This window comes from Rattus norvegicus, chromosome 15, assembly GCF_036323735.1.
Source record: "Rattus norvegicus strain BN/NHsdMcwi chromosome 15, GRCr8, whole genome shotgun sequence".
Lineage (NCBI taxonomy): Eukaryota > Metazoa > Chordata > Mammalia > Rodentia > Muridae > Rattus > Rattus norvegicus.
Window position 1 is genome coordinate 38,555,294 of NC_086033.1, and position 23,989 is coordinate 38,579,282.

Consider the following 23,989-nt stretch of genomic DNA (forward strand, 5'->3'; position numbering starts at 1 on the left):
AATGTTCAAAAGTTTAAAGTACTGATAATTTGAAATATTTAACGCCTCGCAAGTTATAGCTTTTATATTTCTAGAATTGTTTTAGTTCTACTTGTTTTCTGATACAACTATTTGGTGTAATAATTAAGGTTTTAATTTCTTTTAAAAAAAAAAAAATAAGCTCCCAGTATTAGAGTCAAGTTTCAATGATCAAGAGACTGACACTAACATAGCAAAACTATCATGTTACTTCATAAAGTACCCAAAAAATTAGGTATGACTTCTTATAGTACAGAAATGGTATATATAATAAATAGATAAAAAACAAGACAATGTTTTATTTTATTTAATTTATTGTTCATCTTAAAAGCAAACCAATTACACAGTAACATGACAATTCCAACTTGTTCACAAAAGTGATTATTGAGTTCTAGTCTTCAGCTCAGCTACATTTCACCACCCATCACCTGACGAATGAGATGGAGAACGAACATTTACAAAGGCACACGTGCACCTTGACAGACCCAATACATTCAAGGCTTCAGAAGCTCCTTCCCAGTATTCTGGAAAATGCACTCAAAATCAAAGCCACGTGTCATCCTTCCCACACCTGCTATGTTAGAGAATTGGCTGAGTTTGTTTGGCAGCAACAGCATCAAATGCACTAACCCTTCGTGGAAACTACTCTTTTTTTTTTTTTTAAACTAAGCAGAATACAAAAATCTAAAAATCTCTCCTTTGATAATAATTTGTGAAAAGTACTCAGTAAGTTTCATAGTACAATCTTAGTCCTGGCCTCTGCAAGCACAGTGGTTAATACATCTTAGAGCTGAGGGAATGCCAAAGCAAACTGCACCTTCAAATTTAACTTCAAAAAACCCAAAGCCTTCACATTGTCCAATGAAGAATGAGGTTTGTATATTCAAAAGGTAGTGTAATTTATAAATCACAAAACAACAAAATGAGGAAGTACATTTTGCTACCCTGGGACAGAAACTGGACTTTTTTAAATAGCTTCTATCCGGAAAACAGAATAACAACTAAGTAGCAGCCAGAGTTCTTATACTACTATTAAAAAAATAAATTAAAAAATATTTTTAAATTTTTACATCCAGTTTGAGATTAATTTAAGAATAAAGATCTGACTAGCAGCTCTTTTGTAAAATGTTACAACAGGAAAAGAAACATATTACTTTCTTATGTCTAACAAGAATAACAGAGAAAGCATATGTCCAGTTTCTTTAACATTGGGAGACTGTCACATTTTAACAGGAGGCACTGCTGGTGGAAGACACTAAAGAACAACGCACACCACAGTCCTCAGCCTTACAGGTTGGGAGAATTACCCAGATAGCATGGATTTTTGTCATATGTAGGTCCATTTTTTAAGAGCAACAGAACAATTTCTGCAATCATATTTAGGACATCAAAACTCAAGACTTTCCATTGCACAAAAGATGCGAGATATTTTGAGTTTTCTACCTTCCCACAAATTCTGAAGGCAACATCATTTATAAAATAGTAGGCAAATGTGTAACATTTTAAATAGTAAAAGCTCATGATAAATTATCTCCCAGGCCAAAGTATGAACATAGTTATACTCTGGCCACCATATATATTAGTTTTGCTATCAGAAAACAGATTCTAAATCCTTCAGGTAGAAGCTATGTAAACAATTCGAGTCACTTTGAAATCTGAATAGTCACTCAATGAGGGGCTCTTAGTTCTACAAGTAAAATCAAATCAATAATATAGACCAATGATTGCCTAAAGTGAAATTTCCATGTAAAGAAACATTTTACAAAAGTTTCCATAATAAATTCACATACAACAAAATCAGGTTTAGCACTGTAATTCATATTTTCTAGAATAAATATTCACCTTATTTAATGTAAAACTGTATTTATAGGAAAAAGACTAAAGTGCTAGAATTTCTTATAATTTTCATAGTCACCAAAAATGTCTAATGTAATTACCATTGTTACTTGTAAGTCACCTTTTAAAATAACAAAAATGCCTTCCCCTGATAAGAAAAACTGATTCTTGCTACTTTTAATGGGGAATGTTCCTTTGGTTATTAAAACAACAAAATCATGAAGCCACAAGAAACTAAAACGAAATATTTAACATTTCTGATTTAACACTACACCTTAAATGTCCAAACCTTCGCCTAAAGCTAGAAAGCAGGAATTCTTCACAAATGCCTCAGCTCTCCTTAAAAAAATGGAAGCTAAAGTCACATGAGAAAAATCTTATGTAAACATCAACAACTTTTAAGTGTGAAAACACAACAAAATTTAACCTTAGTATACTGATTGAAAAAAATCCACCCCAAGTCAAGATCATATTGAAAAATCTAATATAAATCTACTAAGGTTTTTGGGAGATCAGAGGAACATCTGCGGACAAGTGTTCATGAGCTTATCCACACACTGATATTCACTTGTGTGAATAATCTGGGTTTTCAGGAACTCAGTCTTCACAACAAGAACCACAAATTAAATATACCTAAGCTCAACTGTGTATTTGATTTTGTTAAAAATAAGGAATAGAGGCAGTTAAGTAGTAGACTTGTTAGCACATACAAGGTCCTGGGCTCAATCCTATACCATTACCACCACCACCACCAAAAACAAAACAAAACAAAACAAAAAGTCCTTTAATTAAGTCCATCCTTCCATCTCCTAGAAAGACAACAGAAAAAAGAAAGCTACCTTTAAAAAAAAAAAGCAACAATCTAAGAAAAGCTATTGTCCTTTTGTGTCACTATTTATAGCAATTAAATTAAAAATCTATATGCAAAGAAAACACTTGAATAACGCACATCTATATAGCAAGTGCTGTGTATAAAAACATACAAGCTTATCCAGTTTCTCTAGATAGTTTCAAATTGGGACTTAGGGAATTTCACGAAAAGTACTGCACAGGAGTATCTCCCTGGGTACAGAACAAAATCTAACAGGGCTTAACTAAATGGGATGCAATTCATAACACCATTACCCATGTATCTAACAGATATCCTAAAACCTCACAATCCAGCATCCGAACTAAGAACTAAACCAGCATTTGTAATGGGAGGGTATAAAGTGACTACAGATCCAGAAAGAAGCTTTTAGGAAAACAAAATGGGAAAGAAATATAATGCAGATTGTTACCACTGTTACTTATCAATAGTTAACAACCTGATTCAACTAAAGTACAAATACTGTAAGATTACCAAGGTTAATAAATTTCAATTTCTGCCACATAATTAGAGAGTCTTATATATACTCTAAAACTACAAGAACATACTATAAGCAGGAATTGCTCCTGGTGCGTGTGGGAGGAAGCCAAGTAAAAAGTTAACAGGCAAAATTAAAGCCCATGAGTCAAAGCTTTCAGTAACTCCTGCAAGCTTAGCAAATATTCTTTATAAGACAGAGCAAAGGCCTTCCCTATATTATCTACTTTTGTATTTGAAAACCTAGCTCACAGGACATACCATATTTATAGAATAAACACTTTTTTCATGTCTGTGCCTATAAACTTCTTAAGTCTAATGTTAAAAAGTTTTTTTTTAAAAAAGCTAGGTGTGGTGGCTCATGCCTTTAATCTCTGTAGGCAGAGGCAAGCAGACCTGTGAGTTCCAAGACAGCCAGGGATACACAGAGATATTCTATTTAAAAAAAGGGGGGGGGGGTGGATGGGAGAGAACCACAACCCTTTGACAGGTGATTTTGCTTCATATTTAGTAATATACTACAGAAGAAATTAATTTAGAGCCCAAGAATTTGGACAAGTCTCTTTTCTCAAGCTTTACTTATTCTCTTGAAAATAAAGTATATTTTATTGACATGTATCCAAACCACATTTCTCTATCTTATCTTAGGGATGATGAACAGTGACTGACTAGCTATTAAATAATGAGAACTGAAAATCATACTGTTGGGACTGATACCCCATTACTCCAAAGCATAGTCTGTCTACACAAGTCTACACTCTAGCCAGCTAGAGAGCTACTAGATAGTGCTTATGGGAACCACCATTCACACAGATCCAGCCATGGAATGTGGAGTATTTGGCCTAATTCCATCAACAACTTTTTACTTGATGGCAGGTCAATGCTGTCATTCAAATGTGAAAACAGTGACTAGAACATGCTAGTACAGGTGGCCTGAATGCAATCCAAACATCTATTTTGTTTAGTTTTTACTTTTTAATATTGCAGTTTACTACTAGATTATATGAAACTGTCAGAAAGACATACACTACAGAATAAGGCTCACTCAAAAATTTATAAATCATCAAGGGAGGAAAGGTAAACTATTAAGACTGCACTTTTCTATGTCAAACTTCAAACCCGATAAAAACTACCAGGAATAAGACAACTGATCAACTTCCAAAATTCCAAATGCATCACTGAAGAACCACAGCACAGAACACTGCAAACGGTATCCAACCAAGGACTGAGGTCTCCACGGTGCGCAAGCCAAGCTCGACCCTTCCCGGTCTCGCTAGTGCTCAGTCCACTAGAGTTAAAAAACCCCAGCATGCATCTTCTTCAAACCTCATTTCCTCTCTTTTAGAGGAACTGTTATTTTTTCTAGTCAAAGTACATCCAAATAGACCTATTAACCTTAAACACACATCTTCAATAGAAATGTAACTGCATCCAGATTGTTAGTACTCTGCAATCATATACGAGACTGAGAATGCACCATCAATTATCATACCTAAAAAATGCAACACGTGGTACATGGATTACCTCTGACTTTAAAACAATAGAGAGCACAATCACAACTTGAGAATCTAATGTTTTCTTAAGTGTAATTCAGTAGTGAAACACTATATTCTAAAGGGTGTCTATAGCAATACAGCAAATAACAGTAAGTAAATTCACAATGGTCAGCATCGGATGTATAGTTATTGCTAAACTACCCTGCCTTTTGTCTCAGGTATGTTTATAATTGTGTCTATCACATTTTAGATTGGAACAGCTATTCATAGAAATTTTGTCAGTGCTCACATAAAAGGAAGACTTATAAAAATGCACATAATGTTCTCTGCATTTGAACAGTAAGAAGCTATAACTTGAATGCATTCAGACCTGTAGCAGGCTGTTGCTGCTGTGTAAGTGTTGCAGCCATGGCAACGGCTGCTGCGTTTGGCATGGTGCTGAAAGGCGTGGGTCCAGTAGTAACTCTGGGTGCATTCTGCCACTTCTTGGCTTCTGTTCTCCTGGCTTCAAACACATCCCCAGCATCACCCAAAAACATTTTTCTGTAGCTGAGATACTGTTCTTTAAGCACCTAAAAAGATGGAAGGGAGGAAGGGAGGGGAGAAAGAAACTAAGTTCCATGTTGGAAACACGTATTTCTATTAAATGAGTTGGAAAGATAACAACCCTGGCCACATTCTACATTCCGAGTACACTACAAATGAGACGCTGGTAATGGACACTGACAAGGCACAGCCTGAAGCCCATCACTCCTGAGTACTGTTTGTTACAGCTGTCATAACCTTTACAACACCCCCTGAAATACTCGGGTTTCACGGGCTAAGATCACAGGCAAGCAGAATAATATTTAAATAGGTACTACAGTTTATCACAAACTTTTCCCTTAAGCATCCAACCTCCTTATAACCTTCAAATTGGAAGTATTAAATATATACCAGTTAAATAAATTTCTAAATGCCTGGGTACTGTATGATAAAATAAGATTTCACACTTTTTTTTTTTTTTTTGGTTCTTTTTTTCGGAGCTGGGGACCGAACCCAGGGCCTTGCGCTTCCTAGGCAAGCGCTCTACCACTGAGCTAAATCCCCAGCCCCCAAGATTTCACACTTTTAAGAACAGAAAGGCTGAGGGAATAAGGAGGGCTTCAATTTTGTCAAATAAAATTACCAAGTAACCTAATTCAATATATAGCCCCATTAAGGCCATCAATCCTATTTCATATTAAGTATAAAATATGTTTATTACAGATCTAGTCTAATCATACAGATTTTATTCCAATTTTTGAAGAGATAGTCTTCACATTTCTCACCTTTCTTAAATACTAGGGTCTCTGTGGCTACCAAACACACACTTACAAATCTCATTGGTATACTACTGAAAGCCACTGCCATCGTTTTATGTGGCTGTCCATTTTTAATACTTCACTACTGCTATAAAGGACCAAGGTGGACCTGCTAAGAACTGAGTATTAAGAAATATGGCATTAGCAGCAAGGTGAGGAAAACAAGTCTTCTTACTGTTCTCAAATCCATCCTTCCTTTCCCTGTGTTCTATATACATTCCCACACAGGGTGCAACTTCCAACAACATGAAGTAACGGCCCAAGACCTGACAAAACATGTTTTAAAGGGGGAGGGGACTACTCACACACCTCACACCAACCATGATTTATGATGATTTTTTTCTTTTTCCTGGAAAAATCCTGTTTTTTCAGACAGGGTTTCTCTGTGTAGCCCTGGCTGTCCCGAAACTTGCTCTACAGACCAGGCTGGCCTTGAATATATGATGTATTTTAAAACTTCCCATTTGATAATGCCACTGAGGTGCGCTGGGTAAGGTAATAGAAGTCTCTTTCAATCGGTAAATGCCCATGGGAACCAAGATAATTTCTTGTCAGATACACAAAGATAAGCACAAACCTGGAGCTTGTATGTTTAGCTTGCTTAGAATATGAAAATAGATGGTAAAATAATTTCCTGGCTAGTTGTTAACTTGACATAAGCTACAGTTATTTGGCAAGACGGACTCTCAACTGAGAACATGCCTCTGTAAGACTGGCCTACTGGCGAGTCTGTTAAGGATTTTCTTCACTAGTTACTGATGTGAGTGGTGCCAACCCTGGGCAGGGGTCCTGGTTTGTCTGACAGAGCTGGCTGAGCCAGGCCCAAGAAGCAAACAGTGCTGCTTTAGTTCCTGCTTCAATCCCTGCCCTGCCTTTCCTCAGTAACACAGAGTGACCTGAGATTGTGTAAGAAGAGATAAACCCTAGCCTTCCCCAGGCAATTTTGGTCATAGTGTTTTGTCACAGCTACAGAAACCCTAACCAAGACACATAACAAATCTGATCAAAATCACGTCTTTGGTTCTTAGAAGTATATTTAAATAAAACAAGAAATAACTAGCGGAGCTGAGACAGGAGCTCCAGGCCAGTTTAGGCTATACAGCAAGACTCTGTCTCAAACAGAAAACAAATGAGAGACAACAGATAATTGAAATATCTACTTATGGCAATCTCAGTGTGTTTTCTGTCCTCTTTAACAAAAAGGCTGGTTTTCAAACCATCACAGAAAAAGTTGCTAACTTTAACCTGGCCTGGTTTTACAGGTCTAAAATCTCAGATGCTCTCAAAGATGAGGCAGAGTAACAAACTGAAGACTTGTCTGAGATGCAGTCGAGCTCAAGGCTGGCCTACTCACTTATCAGCTCACAAGCATCTGTAACTCCGGTTCTAGAGGAACTGATGCCCTCTTCTAGCCTCCATGGGCACTACACACACATGACACCCAGATATGCATGCATGCAAGCACTTACACACAGGACTCTCAAAGGAATTTTAAAATAACAAAAGAAACAAAAGCTCTGAGAGTGGCAACTTGACCAAACAGCAGGATCTGAGGACGGCTGGAGTGGAGCAGAGGAACCTGGGCACTCATCATACCGTGTTCTACTATTTTGTTTGCTTGGAAACATTCATAATAAACTAAATTTTAAAATAGCAGAAGACATACCTCAACAAGAATAATCTGACTAGTTTAAAATCTTACAGCGGCATTTATCATAGATTGATAAGTCTCAAGAAACTCTGATAGTCTTCAGAAATTTTCTTAAAGTTTCAAATCTTTTGGTGTATACTAACAATTTTATAATGACCCAGTTTAAAACAGCTAACTTTTAAAAAAAAATTCTATTACAACGAATCAAACAGATATGAACATAATCAATGAACTGTCTCCATAATTTACTCAGAGTCAGACTAAGCAGCTTTGAATTTAAGCATTTTCTGGAGTAAAGATAACTAAGAACTTATATTTAACTAGCTGCAAAAAGGGTATACTTTTACATTTCACTTAAATAAAAAAAAAAAAAAGAGCCATCTGTCTGACCTGCACATAAATAAAAATTTAGAGCTAACATAATTACATAAAGATCAAAATATTCAGTAATAAATTATTTTATTTACAGTATTCAAATAAACATTACATTATTTGGTAAAAAAAAGAGTTTCCTGTATTTAAAAGGAATTGTAAACAGGTTTTCTTTAGCTTTATGATCAATAAATATTAATAAAACACACATTACATTGAGTCAGCATAAAGAAGGATTTGTCACTAGGGATGTTTGTTTTCTATAGTACAGTTTATACTGCTGGAAACAACCTGAATGTAGGTTTCACAAACATACATCATCTAGTGATGAGGGAAAACAGGTGTTAACATCAGTTATTCTCAAAGCCCTATATGCAGACAGGTGAACAGGCAAGGAATGCTTACCTTGACATTTTCATGAATGGACTGAAGTTGTGCAGCTAAAGCTACAAATGTTTGATAAATTTTCTGCATAGCCATTGATAAGTCTGTAAAAGAAAATTATGAAACAAATATGTAACAATTAATTTTCTATTACTCTGACCTAGTTTTGGTAATTAATATTAATATGTAGAAGGAAAAAACTATCAATGCTCCTTTACAATACAGAAGACAGCAGGCTAAGAAGACTGAGAGGGCACTGCCATTAGTAACTTAGAAAGGAAGGGGAAGTTCCAGACTGTCCCTCTTGTCATTGAAGTAGTTATTTACAATGAAGCATTTCCAGGGAACTAAGACTTACCAAAGAGTTTTTAGATTTCCATAGAACATCATAAGACAAGCTCTAATAGTTATTTGCACACCTACGATACGAGTTTAACCGCCCATCAATAACACAGTGCTGCTGTCACAGAATTACCAGAGGAGGGCTGTTACCTTGCGGAGTTATATGTGAATTGTTTGCTTGAGTGGCAAGATGGTTTTCTAGTTCTTCAATCTGCTGCCTGTACTGCTGAAGCTGTACCTCAAATTGCTGAACCAAGACTCTGAAGTAGCTATAAAGGGTTACACCAAATATTTGAAACATTATTGCCTTTATACTTAAAAATACAAATAAATAGTTAAATGTCCCCTTTTAAGTGGGGCTTTCAATTTAGGATGAGGATATAATTCACAGATATCACTGTAGCAAACTCTCAGGCATTCAATATTACTGAGTATCATTATTCCAATCACGGAGGTCACATCACAAAGTGACTTTACAGTCTTTGAAGTAGCAAGGTCATCTAACGAAAGTTAGGACTCACCTATTATAGCCAGGAAGAGATTAAGAAGAGTTACAAATAAACACAACATGACCCTAACCCCACAACAGATCCTAGGAGGGGAACGTGCATTAATGAGGGAGGAGGGGATCGGGACAATTCTAAGTTGTTTCAGTTAAAAATGTTTAATCAATGTTAGTTTCCCACTGTTGATAACTGCACTATAGTACAGTATGTCACCATTAGGGACAGTGAAGTAAGGGATTATGCAAATTCTTCATACGACGATTTTTTTCATGTTCTCTAGAAGCCTAAAGTTGAAAAAGTTAAAGTACAGCTTCACTAAATTTTACAATCAAGTATTTAACAGCTTTTAGAATAATATAAAAATGTGTAATCGACGGCGGGGAGGGCAATATAGTGAGAGGTAAGGCACATGCCAGGGAAAGAGGTAGGAAAATGAGGTGAAGGGGACAGGAGGGATGAGTAGGTGCAAAGCCTTTTGGCAACATGAACTATGTTGTTAGTAGGAAAAAGGCAAGGTGACGTCCGAATGGAAGCATGTCAGGCTAATCTGAGGAGATAGTATCAGTTCTTTCCTGAACTTGGTCAACTGTAGTGTTATGTAAGCAGTTATCCTTAAGAAGTCATTATTTTGCAAACAATACATGGTGTTGGAGGAGGAATGTAAAAGAGACTTACAGAATGTGAAAACAAAATACATGTGATAAATTTAATAAGGGATTTGGATAAATAGTACATATAAAATCCATAGTTTCCATAGGGAAAAGGAAAATGAGGAGAGTAGAGGAGCAAGAATCAGGCCCGCACACACAAACCTCACCTCCAAGGTCACTAAGACCTTGAGTGATGGATTGAAAAAGAGGTAACACAGGGCTGGAGTGGAGCACACTAGCTACACTAGTGAACACTTGGACTCTGTCATCTTATCAAAGGTAGTCGGAAATTCAGATCTTAGCCCTTAAGTGAGCTAATACACCACTCTCTTCGGAGAATTAGGAGAAATCATTATAAAGCTCCAAGGTAAGCCTTCCCATGTAGCAGACCAAAACTTCTGTGCTCTGCTGTTCTGTTTAAAAACAAAATCCAGTAACTTACTCAGCAGGAGCTGTATTTTCATGTTGGAGTCCAGGTGGTGTTTTCTGGGTTCTTAAAGCTATTTCCGCATTCTTTAACTCCTAACACACCAGATTTTAAAAACACATACAGGAAACAAATAAACAAAAACACCAGGTAAGAGGCTAGTATATAAACTATTTCTTAACTGAGATGTCAAACTGAATGGACATACTTTAACAAACAACAGAACAAGCTGCTTTACATGCTGCTGAAACCGCTTTTGAAAGAAGACAAATTAAGCTCTCTGTAAATTTTATGATAAAAATATACTGATCTTTTTTGAGGAACTGTGCACAAAATTCTCCAATTTTTATAAAATGAACTAAACTACAATGAAAGGATTATGGTACTGTTTTAAAACCTTCACTACGCAAATGTAGAAAATACTGTTTTTAAGAAAAAGTAAGCAGTTAGAACAAAGCAGAGGCAGATATCAGCAAGGATTACATCTGGATAGCTGAGGCCTGACACTAACACTGCTGAATGCTTTGCTCATGCCGTCTCCTCAGGAATAAGCCCGCACCACAGCTGCTTCTCTTCTTGCAGGTGAGGAAGTGGGTCCCAGACTCTCCTTGTCTAAGGCACTGTGTGGCACGGTGTGGGAAGCCTACAAGCCTTCTACTCTTCCTCAACGCCATCAAACCTACCCAGTGAGTCTTCAGGACTAATGCTCTCTTTTTAAACACCTTATACTCCATATTCCTGACATTCCACTACTCTTTTCAACTTCTATTTTTTAACTTACTTTTTAAAAAGAAGTCACATAAACTTATGTTGCCTATCCTAACTTTTCCCTGTGTTAAACTAACAAGCTGTCAAAGTCAAAATGGTTGTTTAAACAATTTTATTTTTTGTTTTTGAGACAATGCCCTATTATGTAATCCAGACTAGCCGCAACTCACAATCCTCCTGCCTCAGCCTCCTACCTACCTCTCCAGGCATGCATGGCCTTTTCACCCTTCGGTTTCTACCACCCAGCACCTCTCACTACCTACTTATATGAGTGCAGGATTCTGCAGTAACAAACTCCTGGCAGATCTTCACATATGCCTAGGTCATACTCCTGGCCTCTGTCTCTTCTCTTTCCTGAACACAAACCTTTGTAATACTTAAAACCTTTTTATTTTCTAGACTTACCATAAACATTATCATACACTAGACTCATAATAAAACTGTCAACTTCAGTCCTTTCTGCCTGGACACATTTTATCTCACTGATTTAAAGATTCTTTGTTGTTCTTGTTGTGGTTATTTTTAGCAGAGTCAGGTTTGGTCCTTAAAGCCAAAAGTCCTCAAAAGATACAGTTTTTTAAAACAGTTCATTGAATGCTATGACAACAAAACCCAACAACATAGCATTAATACACCTGTCATCCACTCCAATCAAACATACACAAAAGAACACAACCAACCTACTTAACTTACTTATTAACTTACATAGTACCTAGAGTTGCTTTGCCAAAAACATGACTGATAGATAGATAGATAGATAGATAGATAGATAGATAGATAGACAGACAGACAGACAGACAGAGAGACAGACTGTTTATGAGGCTTTGTATCCGTCAGTCTGTCAACCTTCAAAGAATCCGTTTATTTCCTAGAAAGGTTTTCTTCAAAGAAAATTTTTGGAGTAAAGATTGGTGATAATATCACAAAGAACTCAGTGCACTACTTAAACCAACAGTTCTAACTTTGGGTGAGGATTAGTCCTTGACATAGACTTTCAGGCTTTGCGAAGAATCTTCAAGTGGCACTTCCTTAAAGCTCTGCCATGTGAGCTTAACTACCCTAGGCTCTACCTATGTAAGTCTCTTACTATTTCATTCAGCCCCACTATCTTTTTATCCCAAGACTTTCCAATTCTGCTACATACATCCCAATTCTGACTCCATTCTGAACGAATGGAGTCATTCAGTTCTAGAATAACAGTGCATTCATGAATACTGCTGGGATTCTTAGTGGTCAACCTGATTACATGCCAGGAATTAACTAAAACCTTCACTTTGTGAGGCATTTTTTTCCCCAATGAAATCATTAGAAGTAGGAAGACCCACTCTTTGAGGTAGGAAGATCCACCTTTAATCTGGGCCATACCTGGTGGCAGCCTATATAAAGGATGTGGAAGAAGGAAGCTAGTTCTCTTACCCTGCTTGCTCTCACTGTTAAGTCATTTCTTAATGGCCATTAAAGTCTATATTTCTTTGGGAGTACAGCATTTACTGAAGACCAGCTGAGACATCTGGCCACACAGACTGAAGAAACTCTGGTTGGACAAGCTAGACAACAGCCTGTAAGCCCTTCTAATAAATCCCTTCTATATATACATATACATTCATTCTCTAAGTTCTGGTCCTCTAGAGAACCTTGACTAACACAGATTCTCTTAGTTTGCCACCTCCTTTACTGGCTAATGGTAATGTTTTATGAATGGACAAATTCATGTATTTCACATACAAAATTCAGTTTCATGATTTCATGTTTAATCAAAGCATAAATATTCACTTAGCTAAAGCATAATTAACATTTTGGTTTTTTTTTCTAGAAAGTACCCAATGATAAAATAACCGAGAAAATGACAAAAAAAAAAAAAAAAAAAAAAAAAAAACCAAAAAAACAAAAAAACAAAAAAATGTCCAAGAAAAACACAGATGAATATTGTGCTCATATTTAATGAAAAGATTAGGCAGTGGGACCCTGAGACCAGAAAAGTCTTCCAATTCCCTTTAAACATCACAGTTTAAAACAGCCATTTTAATAGTTTTTTAAAATTATTCTTGAACAAATGACTTAAAAGACATATTACAAAGCTACCCTTGGAAGTTCTATTGAGGGGGTTGGGGATTTAGCTCAGCGGTAGAGCACTTGCCTAGCAAGCGCAAGGCCCTGGGTTCGGTCCCCAGCTCCGGAAGGAAAAAAAAAAAAAAAAAGAACCTCTGGTTTGGGAAGTTCTATTGAAAATTCTATCACTTCATTTTGAGGAGCAATTGATAATCCTAGAATGAAAAGGCATCACATGAAACTTAACCCGTAACTCAGTCAAGATGGTAGGAAAGGATGACTTTCTAATTACAACACATAAAGTACAAGTAATTTCTGTATTATCACTCTCCGTCTGTGAGGTAGATAAAAACCACTTATCTGTATTACATGTATGATGCCACAGATGGAGAAAATTCAGTAGTCACAAGTGACAGATATTAGTCTTATTATTCTCATTATGTAGGTTTAACCAAGACTAGCAAATAAAGTTAAACTTAATACTAACAAGGCATGTCATAGTTTTTAATTTATATAACTGACAAATTAGAAAACATTTTCTGTCTTGGTATTTCCCTCCTTTCTAAGGTAAGCGCAGCCAGAAGCACTCGGATGAGAGTTCATGGTTGAGGGTGGAACCAGCAGGGGCTGTTCTTCAGCCTCTAACAACGTTCTCTACAGATTTAATTACATAATAAGGATAACAGTACCTATTCCAAACGGCTGTCATGAAAACTAATTTAGGCTAAAAAGTATAAACTAAAAACTACTTATTGTTATATATACATACAGCGGTCATACTTAACATCAAATAAAAAGTACTAACAGCAATTTAAAGTTTTACCATCTCCCATCTTCTTAATAGTGTGTAAACATCCAACTTTATAATTAAGTAAATTCCTGCTTCAGGAACACGAACACACACACACAGAAAAATGGCTGCCGACTGGCATACCTGAGCAGTTTCTAACTTCAGTTTGTCAATATTGAGTGTGTTCCTCTGCAACCCACTAGCAGCCAATGACAGGAGCTGCTTCAGGGCCTTGATGTCCTCCTGGACTTTAAGCATTGCTTTGGAAGACATTCGACTAATTTCTTCTTGGACTTGTTTTTGTTCCTTGACAAATTTCCTAAAAGAACAAAAGAACAAAAGTGAAAGGAATGAGGACTGGAAGGGAAGGGCTGGAGGTGGGGAAGAAAGGGATAGAAATGATGTGTGTGGAGACAAGCTGGAGAGATGATCAACAAATAAGAACACTAAACTAGTCTAGCACAAGTCCCAGGTTCAGTTCCCAGCATCCCATACATTTGCTCACAATCCCCTTGCCATTTCTACCTCCAGTTCAAGGTCCTCTTCTACCTGCATAGGCACCACACACACAATGCAGGCATACAGGCAGGCAAAACACTTATAAAGTAACTCTTTAGGAAAAGAAAAGTTAAAAAAAATAAACAAAAAGAGACCAAGATCTAAAAAAATTTCCCCTAGAGAAAAAGAAGTACATTTATAATAAGGTGGTTATTGTACTGGCTGATTCTGTGTGTCAATTGGACACAAGCTGAAGTTATCATAGAGAAAGGAGTCTCAGTTGAGGAAACACCTCCATGAGATCCAGCTGTAAGGCATTTTCTCAATTAGCGATCAATGGGGGGAGGACCCAGTCCATTGTAGGTGGTGCCATGCCTGGGCAGGTAGTGCTGGGTTCTATAAGACAACAAGCTAAGCAAGCCAGAGGAAACAAGGCCATAAGTAACATCCCTCCATGGCCTCTGCATCAACTCCTGCTTGAGTTCCAGTCCTGACTTCCTTTGGTGATAAACAGCCACGTGGGAGTGTAAGCTTGAATAAACCCTTTCCTCCCCAACTTGCTTCTTGGTCATCATGTTTGTGCAGGAATACAAACCCTGATTAAGACAGTCATAGTCTAAAATTTGAAAACTTAATTCACTTTTTTTTTCTTTTTCCAGACATGCTTTCTCTGTGTAACAGTCCTGGCTGTCCTAGAACTCTATTTGTGCACCAGGCTGGCCTTGAACTCAGAGTTTCATAAGTGTCTGCCACCCAAGTGCTAGGATTAAAGGCTTGTGCCACCACCACCTGACACACTTTAATAGAATGGTACGTACAGAATTTTAACTCTTACTTTTCTGATTAAAAATTTTCAACATTATTTGTGTGTGCATGCTATTTTTTGTCAACTTGACACAAACTAGAGACATTTGGAAAGAGAATCTTAATTAAGGAGGTGCCTCCATCAGACTGGCCTGTAGACAAGTCTACTGGGCATCTTCTTGATTGAAGATGTGAAAAAGGCCCGGCCCATAAAATATTTAGCAAAAAGATATTTCCCCTAAAATGTACCAAAGCATGTTCAAGTTTTATTCTGTAACTACACTCGGTACTTACTGGAGATTCTCAACATCCTGACAGATGACAGGAGGAAGGTTTTCATCTTTCAGGGCTTTGCTATCCCTAAGGAAAAGCCACACTGCATTAATGCCGTCCACAGATGCGTCAACACCACCCAGAGTCTAAGAATTGACAAGTGAGTCCTATTTTCCTGTGAGGAATGAATATATCTATGTTCTCTACTTATAATTTTATTCCAGTCTTTATAAAGAAAGTAATTTTCTTGACATGAAAATAACTTTAACAATTTATCTGACACCAATATTTCTTACCAAAAATTGGTGTCCATCACAAATATTCTGAAAAATATTTAAATGCCTGAAAAAAATTAGAAAGTACTAGACTGAATGAGATGTTGAACTAAGTTTCTTCTGATCCAAAGATTCTATGATTAACATTCAATTTTAAAAAATTAAGATATTTTTAAAAACCTACAGCTTTTTTTCATGAGATTACAGTTTTTCAGCATAATTTAGAATTTCATAACTTTCACTCAAATAGGAAAATTCAGCCTACTGACATAAGCTTTCAATTTTGGGTCATGTATGTCCAGCTAACTGTTAATCTATATAAATATACAAAATCTGAAACACCTCCAGTGTCATAGATATTCAACCTTAATAGGTTAAAGCAATGCATGCTTGTGGAGTGAACCTGACTATGCCTGTATAAATAATTCATAAACTAAGCAGGTAACTGGCAGGTAAAAAAAGTGGCCATATTCCGAGCACGCATACGATACATATGGAAGGTGTTGTCTTGGCTGAAACAGGAGACGTACAATGCACTGGAGTAGTAATCTGTGTGTGTAAAACTGACACTGTAAGGGCTACAGGAATAACTCAGTAGTAAAGCACACACTTAGCAGGCACAAGGTCCTGGGTCAACAGTCAGCACTGACACGGATAAAACTAAAGTATCTGTATTACTGGGAAATGTCAACCACTTTTTCTTAGAAATGGCTTTAAATTTTCTCAATGACTAGTAATCAAAGATTTGACATTTCAGAAGGTTTCCAGAATAATTCATCATTTTTGGCAAACAAATGTTGTTTTGCCCTCTAAATGTATACCTGCTTATAAATCTACTTGCATCTATACAATCTGCCAACAATTTAGTAAATAAAATGTAATTAAAGTTTTTATAGGTAAATTATAAACTTACTCTGGCCTTGTTCCCGTTTTATCACCTAAAAAATTCAAGAAGCTTCATGTAAAAAAGGGTCATTTAACAACAAATTAACACATTCCAAGTTCTAAATTAACAAAAATTAAATAAAATACAAACACCAGTATATGAGTCCCTGTACTGAAGGAAGAAACACAACATGGTGATGGCGATCTGACACCAGGCAGACATTAATTACAGAGCTCGGCTGCATGGACTCTATCGAGATGAAAGAGTTTGTCAAAGTTCTCTGGTATGATCATTTACGTCCCTGTCCGCCAGTCTAACTCCAGAGACTTAAACACCGCCATCACCACTGTCAATGTCCCCACTTCGCCAACCTAACTATCCATCAGCACCCTCAATCCTTGGATTCACTTCTTTCCAAGAACCTTCCCATCTGCCACAAGCACAGACCACATCACACCTCAACAATGGACATCGCTTAAAATGCCAATCCACTACCATTCAACATCTATTTCTTACAGTAGTAATGAGGTATAAATGTTCATAAGGAAATGCTTTCTCCACCTGAGAACTCCTCAATCCTGTGCTCTATACATTCCCTGAGGAACTGCTTATTGTTATTAACACTAATTGAATTTCTGCCTCCTCCAGAGCACAGTGCATCCATTTACTTCCATAAGACACATGATTTCAGAGGTATTAAATGTGAGAAAGCATGTAAAAATCAAGTACTCTAATTTTAATGTCATTTGTCACTTACTTTCAATATAAATGGGCTTTTAGTTCTTCCATGACTATTCATATTTATTTTCCATAAAAATGTGGAATAATTAATTTATCACTACCTTTCACTGCTCAACATTTCCAAATTTGGAACCTTCCTTCTATAAATAAAGTCTAAGATTTGATGAGACGGGGTAATAAAAAACAAGGATTTAATTTTGTTTCCCTAAATAGCTCATTTTCTTAAAACTAATGTAGGGTTGTCGTCTAAATGAGATACCCTCCATAAAATCTGAATACTTGAGACCCCAGTTTTTGAAAATTTGGGTAGGATTGGAGAGGGTGGCCCTGCTGGAGAAGTTTGTCACCAGGGGCTGGCTCAATTTTCAAAAGCCACATGCCATTCCCACTTTGCAGTTTGTTCTTTCCACTTTCTGTTTGCTGTCCTTGATGTGGGCTCTCAAGTGAAGCCCAGCTGCCTGTCACCAACCATCTCTGCTCTGTTACAATTGACTATTAGCCCGCTGGAATAGTAAGGCAAATAATCCTTCTAGAGTTGCCTTGGTCATGGTGCTTTAGCAATAGAATAATAACTATTTCCAATGTTAGCTGAGTAAGAGCAGATTACAGAATAAACAGATCATTGTCCTGATTTACAAATAAGCATTAACATATAAAGTAACATAGCTGTACAAGACATAACTTAAGCTATTTACAGAAGTCAAACTTATGCTCAACACACTGACGATAATATAAACAACCGTGAAGTTTCCACATGAATGAGTCTCAGCAATAGATCACACTAGGGGATCTTTCAGGGAGTTTGAGGAACTGGCGAGCAAGCATCCTAGCAGTGCTGTAAGAACAGGACACGGGGTAACACTACTTACTCTTTTTATCTGATGAGGTACTAAAATCTATACCACCAAGGCCTTCACTGCTGGCTGCTGAAGTAGGTGTTGCAGTCCCCAGAGACAAGCTTAAAGCATTCTGTCCGAGACCTGTAATGAGCGAACACCTTTATCAACCCCGTTTATCAACTTTCCTGACTTTAAGACCACAGATGTTCTCCCTACTTGTTTTAGGAGATTAACATGAAACAAACCTGGGGCATGATTTTGGTAAATATTGATATGTTTGCTGGATTCAAAATTATATTTAGTTTGGAAGTTGGGATCTTTCACTACCAAAGGCCTGACCGTATCTAATTTGACATAGGTAAGCATTCTGTTTTTATTTATTTCTAAAACTTTTTCTACAAAATCCATCTTACGTGATATATTTTCAGGTGAATACATCCTGCTGCTTGATATTTTGGAATTACACAATTTTAAAACAATCTAATATGAATTTATAAAATATAACTGTGATATTCCTTAACTGTTAAGTGTTAACTACACATTCCCAAGTTATTCTTTTTAAAAAAAAAACTCGTTTAAAAACTAAGCAACCTTTATTTACTTATTTAAATCTCACCTCACTGGCAAAAAGGTTCAAATGGACTACTGTTAGTCACAGTAATTATAGTTATAAGCCAACTAGAATTTCTTGCTGACTAATCTATTTTGCCACAAACCAATGCATTCCTACAGTGGTATGTCTGCTACTGGACAGTCTGTTTTAAAAATTGAGAAAATGTGATGTGATAACTAAAAACTAGATTTAAATTGTGGCAGTGACTAAAAGAATAGTTAAATAAATATTATTATGCTAGGTAACCCCAACTCACAATCTGTAACGTGCCAATATGGGAAACAATTCTTGTCCCAAGCACTTCATGAAAGTGACACTCTACCTGCAACTCTTTTTTAAAAATGTTTTTAAAAGATTTATTTATTTATTATGTAAGTACACTGCAGCTGTCTTCAGACACACTAGAAGAGGGCATCAGATCCCATTACAGATGGTTGTGAGCCACCATGTGGTTGCTGGGATTTGAACTCAGGACCTCTCGAAGAGCAGTCAGTGCTCTTAACCACTGAGCAATCTCTCCAGTCCCACCTGCAACTCTTAAAGTCAATGGCACTTAAGTTAGCAGGGGCATAAAATAAGCACTGAGCACTGTGTCAAGAGTCCAAGAAGTGGTGCAGATTTGGCTGAGAATCCTCTGCTTTCTGATTCCGTGAGATGTGAAGAAGACAGGATGCAAGCTCTTGTCAGCATAGGCAGCACTGCCCAGCTGCTAAGCTGTAACCTCTGCTATACTCCCTTTAAAGGAGCTCAAGTTGCTTCTATCTAGAAGTTGGCTACAGGGATAAGAAAAGCAAATTCAGAGTGCTAGGAGGTTATAAAATAAACTCTTGCCTCTCCTTTTCATTTTACCATCATTTTGATTTCATACAAATCTGTGTGAAAAATGTTCACATGCTTATTCTACAAGCAGGTATGATACAGTCATTATATGTCTGGTCACTGGAAGGTGTTTTGAGTAAATACAAAACTAGAGAATAGCAAAAATTAGCAATCACAAGATAAGGCAAATTTGAACACTACCAGATTTCTATAGGTTACCCTAGCCCACTCCTTTCCTTCCTTTGAACTGCCTGGCTCTTTTCCATTCCCTTGATAGAAGACAAAAATTACTAGGATCTTTGGCAGAAACAACTAGGCCATGCTTTTCCTCCTACACGACCAAAGGAAAAGCTATTATAAATGGGCCTAAGAACACCATGGTTCCTATATTTAAATATTCTAACTGGCAAACCATGGAAACTCCTGAGGTTATATACTCCTACATGAAACAATTACAATGTCTTCAAATAACAGGAAAGCTTTACTCACTCTCAAAAACACCCTCTGCTGACTTCTAGAATGAAAACCACATTAAGAATACAGGTCTCGGGGTTGGGGACTTAGCTCAGTGGTAGAGCGCTTGCCTAGCAAGCACAAGGCCCTGGGTTCAGTCCTCAGCTCCGAAAAAAAAAAAAAAATTCAAAGAATACAGGTCTATATGGCTGTAATACATGAAGTTAGGATGTAAACCTTTCTTATAACTCACATTAAACAAGCATCACCACTGAACCACACCCCCTGCCCAAGACAGTTGAACTGACATTTACTTAAAAGACAAATACCTGTGGAAATTTTCTAAATCCTTCTTATAATAGGCTCATTGAGGTAAACGAACGACATGTTCTAAAATATGGCTAAGATGTCCACTTATATAGGAAATTACTTTGGTTTTCATATTGAAAGAAAAACATTATATGAAAAAGTATTCTTTTAGCAAGCTAAAATAAAGTAAATGTAAATACAAATATTTACTTTTGAAAAAGGAATACTATTAATTACCTGATGTTGCTGTGTTTCCACTCTGGAAAAGTGAACCTCCCAAACCAGCTAAGGCCCCCCCTAAGGAAAGTCCTGTTGATGCTGCTGTAGTTGTGGCTGGTGTTGCTCCCAAGTTATTCAACGTAAATCCTGTGGATGCTGAAAGTGAAAGAGAGAGAGAGATGAATAGCCTTCACACAGAAACAGCACTTTAAAACCCCAGAGGGAGGGCTGGAGAGACGGCTCAGCAGTTAAGAGCACTAACTGTGGGGTTAGGGATTTAGCTCAGTGGTAGAGCGCTTGCCTAGCAACCACAAGGCCCTGAGTTCGGTCCCCAGCTCCGGGACAAAAAAAAAAAAAAAAAAAAAAAAAAGCACTGACTGCTCTTCCAGAGGTCCTGAGTTCTATTCCCAGCAACAACATGGTGGCTCACTCACACATCTATAATGGGATCCAATGCCCTCTTCTGGTGTGTGTGAAGAAGGACAGTGTACTCACATACATAAAATAAATAAATAAATCTTAAAAACAAAAAACGAACAAACAAACCCTCAGACACATCTGAAACCACTTGCCCAAGGAAACTTAGGAAATACTCGGAATAAAGAGTAATACGAGTTTCAAGGCAGAAATTAGTAACTCTCCCATTTCCCCCTCATCCAACAAAATCCCCTCCTCCCTTGGGAACTATTGCAATGGTACCCAGCAACTAATTCTAAACAACAGTATAATTTTTAATCCCAGCCAACAATTCTACCTTTAAAAGTAAATGAATCATGAACTAGGTAAGTTTATAAATGTCTTTACACTTTCTGCCATCAACAGTCTCTTAAAAACAAGATAAAAACATCTCTACACTTCACTCCTCTGACTTGTTATTCTTTTTTTTTTTTTTTTTCTTTTTTCCGGAGCTGGGGACCGAACCCAGGGCCTTGCGCCAAGCGCTCTACCACTGAGCTAAATCCCCAACTCCTCTGACATGTTACTCTTAGTAGAGACCACATTTCAAGTCATAACAGCTTTAATAGCCAATGCTAACTTATTTTTTCCAGATAGTCTTGTCACATAGACAAGCCTTGCCTTGAACTCAAGATTCTCCTGTTCTCCCTCGCAAATCATAGGTGTGGACCACTAAGCCTGACTCTAAAAAGTCAAGAATTCAATAGGACAAAATCAATTAACTATTCAAATAAATGTCCCAAGGTATAGTTGTCCTTTAAAAATTTTTTATGCTTGTACAGTAAAACAATTTACTCACTTAACCATCTCCCCAGTCCAGAGATGTTTAATTTAAATGGCTACTGCTATTTTCTAACTGAAAAAAAAATTTAATATAACCAACAAATTCAGTTTTTTTCCCATTCTGTCTCACCTGCTGGAGCTGATGTCAGAGCAGACGAGAGAGTAAGACCACTAGCTGTGGTAGAAGTGACGGGCAGGGCAAATGGTGTGGCAGATGCTGCAGGTTTACTGAATCCTAAACTAAAGCCTGTTGTAGATGCAGATGTAGTAGCTGTTGTTCCTGTTTCAAACAAACAAACAAACAAACAAACAAACAAACAAAATCTCATTTTTATCTTAATCATATAAATGATATGTTGACTTTAGACAGTATTTTATGTCTGTGATCCTTTTCTCTACCATAAGAAATAGGATAGAGATACACCAGTTGGGACTAAATCATGGTGAATACAAAAACTTTGGGTTAAGAAAGAAATGCAAGATGGGTGTGGTGGCTCAAGCCTTTGATCCCAACACTCAGGAAGCAGAGTCAGGCAATTTCTGTGAATTCTAAATCAATTTGGTATATTGATATGTATATACTAAGTTCCAGGACAGACAGGGTGACACAGTGAGACCCTGTTTCAGAAAGTGGGGGGAACCACAAAGAAAAAGAAATGTAAAAACAACCACTCTAAAACTGTAATCAATTTCAGTTCCTTCCCTAGCTTGCCTACAATGGCTACAATAGCACTTATTCCCTGTACTCCCTTTGCTGTCAACAGAAAAACAGCCCCTCCTGTCCCACCCAGACTGTACTCCTGGAAACCCCCTCTCCTGGACTCCATCCCTATCAGCACCACGTTCTCTCCCCACTCCTCCTTTCCAGGCCTTGCCTGTGCATCTCCTTCCTGCACTGCTCCCAGAGTTCTCTTGCTGCTTCCACCACTGATGGCTCCAGTTTCATCAACAGGTACAGGAATCTAACCCTAGCTGCCACCAGCTTCTTTGGTTTACTGAGGCAGTGTCTTGCTAAGTAGGCAGAGCACTCCTACTGTGTTAGCCTCCCTAGCACTGAAAGAGCAGGCGTGCACCACCACACCCACTGTGAGCCTAAATCTCTGCCTACCTGAATCCCACTGGCTGGTAGACCTTGATGTCCCTTTGAGTCATGTATCTGACCACAACACAAAAGCCTGCACACACTCACTTCAGCCAAGTCAATCACTCAAGGCAGAATCCCTGATACTTTTTCCTTCCTTTGCATTGCTTTAGTTCAAAATCTTATTATTAATTTTATTTCAAAAATATTGCTAGATTACTAGCATCCTCAAAAACATTGTGAGACCACATAGGTGGTTTTAGATGTGGATTTATGTTCATTGCATTTTAGGTATGTGATGCTTTAGTGGAAAAGAGACTGTGTGACAGTCTTAAATCAAGCCCTGGTTGTCTCTGTAAGATGTTAACAGCCCTGTCATACCTTGAAGCGAAACTTTTAGTTATCTATAACATCACAGAATCATGGGGTGGGGAGCATACCTCTCAGCGGAAGAGCACTTGCCTTCGTGTTTGTGAGGTTTAATCCTTGCTGCTGATTTTTTCTCTTAAGGCAACTAGTGAAACTTTTGGATCCACATCCAAAACTACCTATGTTTAAAATACATCTATAACTTACACAGGCATAACATTGAAGCATTCAGGTTTTATATAACCAAACACTGAAAGGTTTTTGAAAAACAATTATATGGGCTCCATACAAGTTCTTTACAATTATTCTTCTTTTTCCTACTCTGAAATAGTTCAAGAGGAGAAAACCCACAAGTCATTAGAAAGGCAGAGTTTGCTCTTCTCAAAACTTCTTACCCAGAATTAATTGTATGGTTGTAGCTGCTATTCCCAGACACAAAAAGACAAACTGAATGATCAATAAAGATGGTTTCCGGGGTTGGGGATTTAGCTCAGTGGTAGAGCGCTTGCCTAGCAAGCGCAAGGCCCTGGGTTCGGTCCTCAGCTCCAAAAAATAAATAAATAAAAAAAAATAAAGATGGTTTCCTTCTAGATT

At 37.4% G+C, this 23,989-nt stretch overlaps 1 protein-coding gene across 4 annotated transcripts in view; it reads right to left on the bottom strand.

Moving 5' to 3' along the window:
• The window catches only part of Nup58 (nucleoporin 58), a 49,620-nt gene that overhangs the window by 20,954 nt on the left and 4,677 nt on the right, over positions 1–23,989 (bottom strand). For all 4 annotated transcript variants that reach the window (XM_039092982.2, XM_006252093.5, XM_039092981.2 and 1 more), the window contains 10 exons: positions 22,076–22,225; positions 20,725–20,862; positions 18,324–18,434; positions 16,741–16,765; positions 15,574–15,639; positions 14,122–14,296; positions 10,386–10,465; positions 8,938–9,056; positions 8,467–8,549; positions 5,066–5,267 (listed from right to left, as the gene is read on the bottom strand). In XM_039092982.2, coding sequence (XP_038948910.1) covers positions 5,066–5,267; positions 8,467–8,549; positions 8,938–9,056; positions 10,386–10,465; positions 14,122–14,296; positions 15,574–15,639; positions 16,741–16,765; positions 18,324–18,434; positions 20,725–20,862; positions 22,076–22,225 — 1,149 coding nt within the window. The remainder of the gene's footprint in view (positions 1–5,065; positions 5,268–8,466; positions 8,550–8,937; positions 9,057–10,385; positions 10,466–14,121; positions 14,297–15,573; positions 15,640–16,740; positions 16,766–18,323; positions 18,435–20,724; positions 20,863–22,075; positions 22,226–23,989) is intronic.